Genomic DNA, 13,862 nt, shown 5'->3' with positions numbered 1-13,862 from the left:
ACTGCATGTTTATCACTTTTTTCTTGCTGTAGTTCTCAGAAACATAAGCAAACAGGAGCTGCTGAGGTCCTAAAACCCTCCATCACTCAGGTACCCAGCTGCTTCCTAAATCAGGTGGAACTAGCAAGTACCTAATAGGTCTCCCCATCTTTTTGTATTAAGTGACAAGCAAGTAACTACAATTAGTGTCAAGTGCAAACAGGAGAACTCTCCTGACAGTGTCTGTAGTTATTAGTATTATTTGGATTTAAAACCATTCCCTATTCCACACCCCATGAACCACTGTAGTTTTGTCAGCTTATTCTTCATTTTTAAACTAACTGTTCCATTTTTAAAATTTTATTAGGCAAGTACATTAGATCTCATCAGCATAACATGTGCTTTCATTTCACAGCACTCAATCAATCACTGCCACAGGAAAAACACACTCTGGATAACAGATCACACAAATATGAAAAAAAAAAAACCACAGAAGATCCAGAATTATGAGCACTTAGACAATGTTAGCACTGGACCTTCATTAAATAGCTAATAGGTCTGATTGGTACAGCTGGAGGTGCACAAATCACAGACTAACAGATATTTTAGCACATTTTCCACAGTCCTGGGCAATCTGCTCCAACTGATCCTGTTTGAGCAGGGGAGTTGGACTAGGTGATCTAAAGAGGTCCCTTCCACTCTAAGCAATTCTGTAAGCTGAAATACAGCTAGAAATTGCCCTCTCTCCCTTTAAATCTTACAGTTCTATTTTTGAAAGAATGTAAATGCATTGTTTGATAGGCAGAAGTTACCCCACTAACCAGCAGATATGCATTTTGTTGTGCTGCGTGTTTTTGCCAGAGATAAACTGCTTTTCCAAACCTTGCTGAAAATTCAGCTATCAATAGATTCAATGGAGCAATTGTAAGTAATGGGACCGAGATAAAAGGAGCTAGAGCAAAAGCTGAGGGCTTAATCTTGAGACCAAAGAGTACTATGAGGTCCCTGTGCATACAGAAATAAGGAAAATGGTAAATCTTGTCAAATATCACTGAACTTATGACTACTGCTGCAATGCCAGCAAGGACATCTCTGGCTTGGTCCCATGCTGTGTGCAGTGGGGCAGGATGAAGGCATCAGCCACCACCTCCCAAGGAGGCAACAACTGTGAGCATACAGGCTTCTCCTCAGCTCCTGCTTCCCTATGACTGTCAGCACCTCTGTGCCAGAAGAAAAAGCCCTAGAGGGTCACAGAAGACCATTCATTCCAAGGAGTAAGGAGCAAATGGGGACAGCACTGAACACCTGGCAATCACTGGGTAAACTTTGCAAAAAAACATAAACATTGAGGACAGGATCATTATAAAACATAACCGAGATCACTTGGTAAGCCAGGCTTACTCCAGTAAATGCTTTTTAAAAATTGAGGCACACACTAAGTTAAAGATTCAGGGACAAGTAAAACAGTGCAGAGATCCCTCCTTCAGAATGGGAGACCTATAATGTGAATTACACCACCATGGAAAGAAATGAAGGCTATAGCACAGCAGACTCAGTTCCATTAACCTACCTGCACTAGTTTAGTTTGGGTAATGCCTGCAACAGATACAAAGTAAATGTATAGGACCACAACCAAAACTCAGGTGCTTAAAAAGGTTTACATTTCTTAAAATACTAACCCACCTGTATATATGTGTAAACACACGTGTACTTTTAATAACTTTCATGCTTTTTAAAATTACAAATATGTAGCTTTTACACACTTAGCCACAGCGAAGGGAAATACTGAATCTTGGTTTCTTTACATAGCAAAATTCCACCTTTTTTTCCAAAAGAAGTTTCTTCTGGATAAAGAGTGCAAAGCCAAGCTCTGTTTTACAGCAGAGCAGAATTTGGAGAGTGATATTTCTCTCAGGGCTCCTTTCTTTTCAGACCTTATTTAGGCCTCTTTTCTTTTCCTACAGCATTTCTCTAAAGTGCCAAACTGTACAAGCTATCATAAAAAAAATATATAAAAACTACTCAGTCATTATTCATGAACCTCTCAAGGGCAACTGGAAGTGAGAATGTGTCTGTCCTTACAGCTGCTCTTAGGTAGCTGTTTCCCACAATTTTTTGCAGCTTTTATGCTGATACAGGGTAGATCTCTTTCTAAATATAACAGTTTACTTTAGAAAAGTCTTTTTTTTTACAGATATTTCAACAGCTCTGTTACAAATACATAGCAAAAAATCTTACATGTGTCAAAACAGTTACACTGACCACTTTGAGCACCTCTGTTAAAGATGCATTTTCATTAGCATTTTGCAGCTGACCTACATAAAAGAATTGTTTTACTTGGAAATGCCTTCATCAGTTTACCCTTTCATTAGGTTAGATCTATGTTTTAAAAGAGGTTTCTTTTCTTTTTTAGAACTGGCCATCTAAAAAGTTTTAGATCTCTTGTAAAAACAAAGAAAAAAAAGTAAGTCACAAACTCAACTGAGGCATCATGCATACTGATACTTGCTTCTGTGGCAACTATAGCAAAAATTCTCAGCTTACCAGCCCAAGAAGAAAAAAAGCTATAAATGGGTGATTTACATGGAAAACATTTGTTTTCACTGTAACAAATGAGAGGATTTCAGGTAGCAGTGCTTTCTTATATCTAAATATATTGCAGCCCAGAGAAGGAGTAATTTTCTCCATAAACAGCTAAATAGGCATTGTTAGGTAAGTTCTCAGCTGCATTTATTCATTCCCTATATTATATCTGACTCTGGGAGTCACCATTTCAAAGGCACCTTTTCTTTGGAAAGTTCCATGAGAAATCAGCTGTGGCCAGCTATTTTATTTTTTACAAGTTTTGGCTGAAATTAGAAAAATGGGCCTGGTAAAATGGTTCTAAGAGGGGAGCATGAGTCCTAAGATGCACATTCTGAATTTCTCAAATATAACACCACTCTGCAATGACAACCAATATCAATAAAAGCTGATTCAATCTTTCAGCAGACATATACACAAAAAAAATTACTCTCGTGATACAACACATGAGAGGGATTCTTTCCAATTCTCCCTGGAACACTGCAGAGCACAGATCTGGCAGTGAAGGCCAGTCAGGGAAGCTACAACTTTCCACTGTCTGCCTACGTATATAGAAGTTACAGCTGGATGATCTGCATGCAACATCCCATAACCTCTCCGTGTAGGTACCTTCTAGAAAGCCTCTCCTCCACTGGCCTCCACCCTTCATTTCTCAAGGCACTGCAAGGCAGACAGCAAGAACCAGAGGCAGGCACAGGCAGCACAGGGTCCAGCCTGGCTGCAGTGAGAGCTGAACCCAATTTTTGCACAGCAAACAGGAGCCAGAAGCTGCCAGCAAAGCTGGAGGCAGGAGTCAGGTTCAACAACAAAGCTGTTTACAGTACCAGAAGAATGATCTAGTGACTCTCCTGTGAGTCTTTTCAATGTCCTACACACAAGAACCAAATCTTACAGATTAGAACAATGCAGCTACTTCATTCAAATGTTTTGGTGATAATTTATACCAACTATAGGCTCCACAGTTTGTGATTAAATTTGTATGCATCTCCACTGCTACAACTAAAACCAAAACAAAGCAAAGTCCAAACAATACTTTACTGCACATCTAAAGGTCAGTGTCCTTAGCAGCCAATCAAAAAAGCATGGAAATATAAAAAGGTCTGCCAAATAGCTGAATGAAAACTTTAGATTTGTTTGACTGAAACCAAAACTCAATTTGGAACAAAATGTAAATGTTCAGCTTCATGTACAAAAGTTGGAGCCCTCACATCTCACAAGAGACCTAAGCCATATGTACTTAATCATTTATGGATCTTGATTAAGCTTACAAGCATATATCTGAAGAAACCTTTTAGACCTGGCTATATGATATTTTAAGACACAGAAAGCACAGAGAAAGCAACACAAGACCAGTTATGGGGTGAACAGGCAAGGACCAGAACAATGGATAAAAGCCTTCCAACACATAAGATCCCTAAAACTGCTTTTTGGCATCAAATAACAGACTGAACTGAGTCCTGAGTTCTGATCCAGAGATCTATTGATTATATTGCTAAGTATTAAAAACCACCCAAATCACACACAATCATTCTGTAGAGGCTGACTTCTCGACCATAAAGCTGCAGCTTCAATTTTAAAAATTAAAAAACTCATCCAGTTATCTCAACCTCGTTTTTAGAGAAGATAACCCAATGGAATTTTTATTCTAAAACTGAAAGACATCAAAGGTGACAACATATATTGAAATTATTTTAAAGTCAATAAAACATCACTCTGACTAAATATATTGATCTTCAGTCTGAAGCCATTTTTCATAATTTTTCAGGGGGGAAAAATGTATGCAAGAGTCCTTATTGCAGGCCTTCAAGTCCAGCCACCCTTCAGTTTGCTGCTGTAACACTGTACATGCATGCATTCATGTTACAGGGCTGCAGAAACTACATGCCTATGTCAACAGATGTGTTTCTTGGAAGAAAGCAACAGAAATCAAGTTTATTCAAATGTTTGCCAGCTACCATATGCTGCAATACTACTTTAAATGCAACATAAGGCTTTGGGAACATACTTTTACTGCTATCTACACTTTGTTATTTACTTTCCATTTAGACTAAATACCAGAGACGGGGCACACTAAGGGGTGCAGTGTCCTCTTTGTAAAAACATTCTACCCGTTGTAGTATTTAGAAAGAAAAAAAAATATACAGAGCCCTACATTACTCTTGACCACTTTCAGCGGCTGCACTTTCATAGGGAGGCTCCGGGAAAGATATTTTTACATATGGCATTAATTCTGGGAACTTTTAATAATGGCCAAATATAATTAAAAATTATGCAAAAATTCCTGCCATGAAGAGAGCAGTACAGAAACGACTCTGTTTGAAGAAAAAGCAATCATTTGCTCATATTCTGAGTCCATAAAAAAACAAAACACACGTGGTACGTTTTTAATATTTGAACTACATCAGGTCCAATTCTGCTCCTATGTGAAGCGAGTGGCAAAACTCCAGAATGCAGCAGGATTGAGCCCCTGATGTTGTCACAAGCATTCAAATAAACAAACAGGTCTGTAACACATTCTAAGCTTCCACTGTGTTCCTCTAAATGAATCCAGACAGAAAAAGAAAAGCACATTTCATTGCATTTCTGCAATACAAGGATAACAACAATGTACAACCTTATATTATATAGAACTCATCCTCTTAAAGTATTATCACCCAAACATCTAAAGAGAAACAGTTTCAAAGAGTCAAGAAAACCTTTGTGCACAAATTTGTAGGCAGCTCTACCAAATCTGTTTTTTGATCTTCCTGAGGTCCTAACATCAATTTTTCTCTGGACTTTCATGAAGTGCAAGATACTGGGATGTATTCACATAAGCCAAACGTGGGCATCTCCCACAGCCAGCTAAATCCTCTAGGCTCTTTCAGACACAATAGAAAGAGCTGTCAATGTTCTGAATCATCCACAGGGGAACATAAGCTAAGTCTCTGCTCTCAGCCTCTTCAGCAACTCTAAAAGAAACTGCAGAATCTGTAACTCACTCAAGTTATTCAGCATTAACAGTAAAATGGCATAAGGATGGCATCCAGTTTTTAACCAGTGGGAGAAATTTTGCTTTGTCCACATCTTCATTTTCTGCTGTCAGAGATTTCATTAATAATAATATGATTATTGATAAACTAAAAGCTGAGTGCATCTCTCAGATCTTAACTAACTCTGAAAGCCTGGGCCAAAATCCAGCAAGGCCCTTAAGCACTTGCATAATTCTAAGCATATTGACATCTTGGGTTTGAACTTAAAGGCATGTCAAAGCTCATCACTGGACCATGGCCAGAGAACTCAGCACCTTCCCAAAAGCAGTCCCTGAAGTTCGATTTTTAACTGAGGCAATATCTGTGAAATATTTTCCTTCTTGGGCTATGTATTTTAAATGCGTCTTAAATGCCTGTAGGAAGCATTCCCAACTCCACTACACTTTTACTGTTGAGTGTATGTCAAGTCCACCTTTTTGAACACTATTGCACAGAAAAGCCAGGTCTGTTGTTTTATGACACAGCTGCATATATTTGACAGTACGTCCAGGCAGCTTCTCCTGCTCTGGAAAGGAGCCAAACACCTCACACAACAGCTCAGCAGTTAATGACACATGTGCACCATGGTGAAATTATTGATCCAGCTCTGGTGAAGCCTGTCTCACCAGTGACATGGCATACACTCCCAGGATATGGAGAGGAACTCCACTGATAAGCGAATCTCAGAATTCCTTATGCTCATGTTTATAGTGTTTTACACTAAGATTAACACTTCTAAAACATACAAAAAAGCGATTTGTGTGCCAAAACGGTCCAAGGCCACCTTCTACCCTCTCAAAGAATGACTGAATAAATACATAGAAATACTCATGCCACAAATTTGATGGTGTTTGTTACACTTTGAAACAGTGGGTCGTTCACCAGAGAAAGCCCTTGACCTACACAGGAGTCCTGTCTTCATTAACAACCACATGGCCGACATTTACTGAGGTAATGTATGGAAAAGCTAGTTAAAACAGTAGACATGTTTCAGAACAGAACTACAAAACTTGTCTCTGTAGCTAAGAAACTGGATCTAACTTTGTTCCAACCACCTGCAACATTTTAAATGTTTTCCCTATCGGATTATTAGAATAACCCCACGTGGCTGGTTGCCTCGACATCATTTTATTCAAGTCAGTTGTAAGTTATGACATGTGCAGCAAAGGCTGGAATATTCTTTGGTGTGTGACATATGTGCCACAAACACTCTTGGATTGTTACTGTTAGTTGATGCTTGTAGAGAAAAGCACTGGGTGATACAGAGCAGTAAATTACTTCCATAACTGTTAGTTTGTGGGATGGCATAACCTAGAAGTCAAATCACAGCCAAACAGATGGAGAATGTGTATGCCACAAAACTGTATCACTGCACATTACGTTTATATCCAGAAATGGTGTTTTCAAAACAATCTGCTTCTCCTGCTTCTGCCAGAAATGGCATTGTTTAAGACACCATTTCTCTTGAGTATTTTCCTTCCCCCCTTCCCCCACCCCCCCCCTCCCCCACCATTCCATGCACAGAGATGCTTTGGTTTTGTTTTGTTTCCTCTTTCTTTTCTTTCTAATAAACACACCATTTTACTCCACAAGGCATGAATCTTGTCAATTTTCTGGCTAACATCCATTCACATGTACATCAGAAGCCCACCAGGGAGTGTCAAAGCCACAGAACTTTCCAAAGCTAGATTCAAAATATGGACCTCTTACTTAGCTGACAGCTGTGTAAAATCATATGCAGCCAGACAACTCCCCAATGACCACACAGGTGCATGTGCTGAACAAGGCAAGTTATTCTAAGACAAAGATTAGTTTATACTTGAAAAGTTATCTTCAGAAAAAGTTTTTCTCATGGCATAATGTGATTCTGAGACCAAAAACCACCACACCCTCTTTAGAGGAGGGGAACATATTAGCTCAGCTAGGTAGAGAGACTGTAGAAAATCTGTGAAAGCAGCCAAATTTCAGAGGTTTTCTGGGAAGATATGACAATCATCTGGCCTCAACACAGCAAGCGAGCTTTAACCAGGAATACTACAGCTCATTAATGTCTATTTTCTCTTTTATTGATAACTATAAAATCAAATACATGTTTTAAAGTAAAAAAACTGCCTATGGATTAGGCATGTAATTTACAGAGTTCCACCTCAGTTGTGCTCAATAGCATGCATGTAATTTCAGGACAGCTTGACTTGGCTCAAATGGCTCTGTGCCACCAGTTTCTCACTCCACCCACCACTAGGAAGGAGCCCTGAGGGACAGGACTGAAGCTGTTACCAGGATTCAGCCTAGAAACTTGAACTAATTATGTGGAGTCAAACTGGTCTCAGATCAGGCAACACAAAAGTAGCACTGAACAATCTTCTTCTGAACTTACACTTGACACCCTTCACCAGACTGAAGGCTCAAAAACTTCACCCATGAAGAACACGCAGTAATTACTTGCATTTTCAAGTCTTTGCAGAAATATTCCGTGAATTCTCACCTATAAGCATTTATTCTCTTCAAAACTAGGAACTTTAACCTAATTGCCCATTCCTCTTACTCCTCTCCAGCAGTGAGATCCCACAATTCAGAACTGAGCTACTTGTCAGTCCTTGGAAAAATCTCACCATTGGTTTCTAATACTTTTATAACATCTCAGTGGATAACTGGCATGACTTCACACACTGCCAACACAGCAATTCTATCTGTTTTAGGGAGTGTTGGAAATACCTGATTCATCAGTTTAAGCACAGGAAAAAAAACCTTTGGTCCCCTGAGGGTTGTTGTTCTGTATCACCCACCTATGCTGCCACATACAAAAAGCCAACTGTTGCTCCTCCAGGTGCAGCACTGACAGCAGAGATCATCTGACACACTCATTGACAGAAATTTCATGTGCTGAGAACATCCTCCACATGGAAGCCCAAAATCAGATTATTGATGTCTATTCTGCCCCATGTTCATAGAGATGCAACATAACTTATTCTATGAATAGAATGTATGAATTTCCAGCTACACAGACCAACTGCTCTGACAAATGAAAATATTTTATTTGCATTTTTATAAAACTCAACAGGATTATACCTAACATTGTCCACTGCTCACAAATGAAATGTTAAGTTGGTTTAATGACCCTGAAAAAAACCACATACCATATAAGGTAGTTGGTATCATTGTGTTTTCATTTGAAGATTATCACTATGGATATGCAACTAAAAACCTAAATTCAATACAATAAATCTGTACAAAATGGAAAAGAGAATTGAATATACTCTGCAAAAGAAAACATAACAAAGACAGAGGCAAGATGCTACTTATCATGTATATCAAATTCAAAGACCTTTTCTGATGACTTAGAAACTGAAGTTTGAGCAAAAGCATGCAAACACTTTCATTTGCCACCTCTTCCACTGGAGTGTTTTCATCACAAAGTAAACAGCTATGTCTGTGCTTCATCCTGGCCTCTATCCTTATGAAGTTCTTCTAAAAATGCTACTTATAATTTATTTTCTGTCTTGACCAACAAAAACAAAAACAAGCAATGCAGTCATAGAATACAATAGGTAAAGGCCCAACAGCCCTACTGCTGGAGGTGCTGGAACAGAATTACTGCCACTGGTTTAGGGCACGTACCTCTCTCACACTGGGGTCCAGTGAAGCCGTACGTGCAGGCACAGCGGTTCGGAGCTACACACCTCCCTCCATTGAGACATCCATTTTCACAGACAGCTGCAGCAAAGGGAAGGCAAGAGTAATCTTTATTGAGCTGTTTTCAGAGAGACATGAAGGTATGTACTTGGCCAACTTAGGTAAACTGGTAAAAATGGTAAACAGACCAAACTCTTTTCCTAGAATCTACTTCATGACCTTTTACTACTTCCTGGCCTCATTAGTACCGTGGCTCATCATCAGTGGAGCATAACACAAATACAGGAACAACCACAGCTTTTCTGACCTCTCAGAGCCCTTCCCTTTGGGATAGCTGGACAATCCCATAACTTCAAAATAATATCTTTCAAACTTGTAACAAACAAACACTGATAGAGATTGCAGATAGAAGATGGAGAGGAATATTTCATCTCTAAATCCTCAAATGTGTTTGTTCCTTCTGTAATAACCCAGTATTAAAAGGCTGTTTGCTGATGTTAAATAAATAAGGCTATTAACTAGGAAAGCAAAATTGAATCAGTATCTATTCCATGTTAATTCAAGATACTCTTCCTCTGTATCATGTTGTCACTAGCTTCAGAAGTCAATTTTTAATAATAAACTCCAAAAGAAATTCTTCTCAGATATAATTAGAAAATACAACATGCACATGAAAAAGGAGATTTTAAATACAATTTCATGTTCATTGAGTAATGTTATTCTTTGTTCCGTTTCACATTCACTTCAGTAGAAAGAAGATTTCCATTTATCCTCTTTTATCCACTTGATATTTCACAGTGAAGGCAGAAATACAATTCTTAATCCTTTCACCATGTGATCCTCCTCCAGATTATTAGGGTAAATTCCTGGTCCCACTGAAGTTCATGTAAAGTGTGCCATTGATTTTGACGGAGCACAAAAGGTTTTCATTAAATGAGCTAAACACATTTTCTGTGTCAGACCAATATTTCACTAGATAGCAACGTGACAGCCTTGGTTAAAAGCAGTGTCTACATCCTTATTTGAGTTACTTCACAGCATTCCAGCCAAGAACAAGAGAGCACCAGAGTCAGTTTGGGAGAGATTTCAAGCAGCACATCCAAGATTGCTTTTGACTAAGGACTGATTGAGGAAATAAAAACATCTGTCAATCAACTCTAATAAGACAGCATCAAAATTTCTAAAGCATACTAGCTAAGTCTGATGCAAACACTGTAATGAAAACAAGACTTTTTATTAAAAATACTAATTTTATCTATAAAATTAAAACTGAATCTCATGTAAAATTTAGATGTATGATCTACTGCTTTAGTGGGTGAGAAGTCCTGGAGGTCAATGGGAATTATGGCAGCGAGAACTATAGGGTCAAGTTATATCCAATTATTATGAGTCACATGGTGTTTTTAATAGTCTTGATCAGTAAGAATTCACTCAGCATTCATTACAAAGACATGTATTTTTCTGTAAAATTTCACTATGCCTGATCAAAAACAAGCTCAACAGCAGCTGAAGTTTAGTGCTAAAGAGTGTCCAACCCACATATCACAGAGCCACACAAGAGTATCTGCATTCCTGGGAGTGTACTTACGCTGCCCACAGTGGGTTCCTGTGTATCCCTTCTGGCAGAGGCAATGGTCATCACTGCAGCTACCCCCGTTCATGCACCGGATGTTACAGTGTTGGACTTGAAAGGAAAAAGATTTTCCTCAGTTAAATCAAACCAAGCTTTTTATTAAAAATCCTAATTTTACCTATAAAATGAAAACTGAATCTTAGTCAGAAACACTTTACTGTTTGCTAAAGGTAAACATTTACTTTTATTTTTTTTTTTAGGGATTGACTCTATGAACCAGAAAGTTTTACAAGTCAAGAATGGACATTTTATGACAGATATGGAAAATGGCACTACAGAACACAATACAGATTCACAGTTCCTAAGGAATATAGAATATGGTGCAAGAATTTGATGAACCCTCTCATTCAAATGAAGTCAAAGGCATTTCATATGAGCATAAGTCCTCAACATTTCTTTCCTAGTCTGCAATTATGAGAAAAAGCCTTCAATAAGGGAAAGTACTAAATTCTGGCAGACAGTATCATTAGAAAGGGAGCCTTATCATCTGGGAAGTGGGGGAGGGAAGTATTGAAGGGAAGCATGTAAGGAAGCTCCTGCAGACAGCCCTGTTCTGCTAACACAACCAACACCAGAAGCTGACCTGGCCAAGCAGGATTTCTGGCATAAAAAGGAGAAATAACAGAGTGATTTTTCTGTATGTCAACTGTGGGCTCACCCCATTAGTAGAGCTGCTGTGCTTGGGAGCTGCAGAGCTCACAGACAGCCCTTCCCCAGAGCCAACAACCTACCCTCCCAAGGGCAGAGGCAGGGGAGCAGGAGCACTCTCTCCTCAGCTGCATCCCCACCACTTATAATGGTTAACAGGCAGCTGAAGCCCCATGCCAGTAAAACATCATGTCTCTGAGTAATTTTTCTAGTAATAAGGGCAAATATATTTCTTAACTAGATGTTGGGAGACCTGCCCACTTCTCTATGCCTTATGAAGGGCCTGACATACTTTTAGTGTCTCCCAAGAAAGCAAAGTCCTTACAGGTCCTGCTGTCCAGCACAGCTGGGAACTGGGGCCTGCACTCCAGTAAGAAACTGGGAAATGGTTTTCCTTCTCACAGGAGCCACATGAAAGGCTCCTCCCCAGAAAGGATTACAGTCTGATCAGCCTTCAGTAGATTGTGATGGAGCACTGGATACCTACACCATGCTGTCTGAAATGCTCAGGACTGAAAAACGGAAATTGCATGTCCTGTCAGAGCCTGCAGCTAACAGGTGCCATGCCAAACACCAAATTTTTCATCTCACACAAAACTCTTAGGCATCATTTGGCTTTTAACAGTTCAGAATTATGTGAACAGAATTTTTTTTTTATTTTAAGTAGCAATAATAATTTTAACTGTATTGTCTTCTATAACAATATGATTCCACAAAACAGAAGTAAAACATAAAACTGGAGAAAGAATTGAAAGCAATCTAGCATTTAAAACACTAGTAACCTTAATTCTTCAGTTATAAAAGCAAAAACTGTGTATTACATTTCTGATGTGTCTAATAGCTATTATACGTCTTTGTTCTGCTTTGGATGTACTTCAGTACCTCAAGCAACAAAAATGTACTAACATTCCTCAATAAAAAGTAAAATTGTCTGCAAATACAGAGTGAATATCTGGTGAAGATTTTTGGACAATGTCCTAAGTAGGTCAGAAAAAGGTGTACAATTACTTTAAAAGTTACTTTAAAATGTGTAGTTCAACTAGCTTTATACAATCTTAGAAAAACAGAGGGGATTACAAAAAGCATAGGAAATGATATCATCTGTCAAGCAGGGAAGGAACTTAAAAACCACAAACTGATTTCAATTAGAGCAAACTATGCCAAGAGCTAATTTCCATTCCCACATGAAGACCAAAGCCATTTAAGTAGTTTGAACTACATTTGAGATTAAAAGGTTAACAGTAGCTTAAATGATGATTTTCATATTATCTATTCATGTATAAATAAAGTATATTTCCTCATTTTGGGGATGCACACACAAAGTTTCCATAACTTGTCTTACTGCTTCTTAAAATAACTTTTTCAAGGTAAAATACTTCTTCCTCCTTTAAAAACTAAAATCATTATGGGAGACTGCTGGGACACCCAGTCATCCTTACTAAAATGAGCCATTTAACGCAGTGAGCTTTCTTGCCTATTACCAGGCAAGAGGATCACTGACATAGTCAGTAAACTAATTACTTATTTTCTGCCCTCTTTTGTGGGAATGTTGGAAAGAGTACTTCCAAAATCATAGAAACTATTCTGTAATATTATCCTTCCAAAAGTTTACAGACACACATTCAAAGGCTGTCTGGAGCTCGGATGATGATTTTAAAAATGCATTTTTGAAAACTAGCATATTAATGCAGGTCCAGGTTCTCTTTTCTCAGCTATATCAACAATTCCATTAATGTCAGTGGAGATATTCCAGTAAATGAAACAACCTGTTCCAAGATACCACACTGACATAGACTCAAAGAAAAAGCACAGGAATTACCATAAGGCTGGTGAATCAGTGCATATAGCTTTGCCTTATCTAGCATGCACAGGAAATGTTAACATCAATAAACGGTTGCTTTTAATCAATTATTGTTCTTTTTCACATCCAATTTGTAAACAGTCTGCACTGGAAATGCCTGAAGTCAAAACAGGAATAACTGCAGGAACACAACTTTATAAACCTGCAAAAGAGCCAGCAAGACCATACATATCCACACAGGCTTCGCGTGTGGGCAAAAGTTGTGTTTTTTATCAAAGTGCTGCCCTCTTAAGCATAACAATTCCTGACTTTTTAAATAAATACCCAGCAAAACTGAGTAAAGACTTCATCACACCCAGAGCACGGCCACAAGCACAACTGCTCATGAAGCGTGCAGGAGCTCCCCGAGCAGACGAGAGGTAGCCCACAGGCTGTCCACTCTGCCCCCCCAAACTCAGCACCGCGAGGCGGGAGGCTCTGCACTCCTCAGGGGGAGACCGGCGGCCCCTCAGGCTCAGGGCGGCAGCGCGGCCAGCGGGCACCGCGGGAGAGGAGAGGCCGGCTCTGCCTCTGT

At 39.0% G+C, this 13,862-nt stretch overlaps 1 protein-coding gene across 1 annotated transcript in view; it reads right to left on the bottom strand.

Annotated features, from left to right (window-relative positions):
* The window catches only part of FBN1 (fibrillin 1), a 142,680-nt gene that overhangs the window by 110,598 nt on the left and 18,220 nt on the right, over positions 1-13,862 (bottom strand). Inside the window, exons 4-5 of the mRNA XM_054272493.1 lie at positions 10,795-10,890; positions 9,192-9,287 (exon numbers count right to left, since the gene is read on the bottom strand). Of these exons, the coding sequence (XP_054128468.1) occupies positions 9,192-9,287; positions 10,795-10,890 (192 nt within the window). The remainder of the gene's footprint in view (positions 1-9,191; positions 9,288-10,794; positions 10,891-13,862) is intronic.

The sequence above is a fragment of the Melozone crissalis genome, unplaced genomic scaffold (genome assembly GCF_028551555.1).
Source record: "Melozone crissalis strain CALT ecotype California unplaced genomic scaffold, PUWL_Pcris_2 ptg000014l_1, whole genome shotgun sequence".
NCBI lineage: Eukaryota > Metazoa > Chordata > Aves > Passeriformes > Passerellidae > Melozone > Melozone crissalis.
Note: the sequence above shows the minus strand (reverse complement) of the source record. Positions and strands in the feature narration are given on the sequence as shown.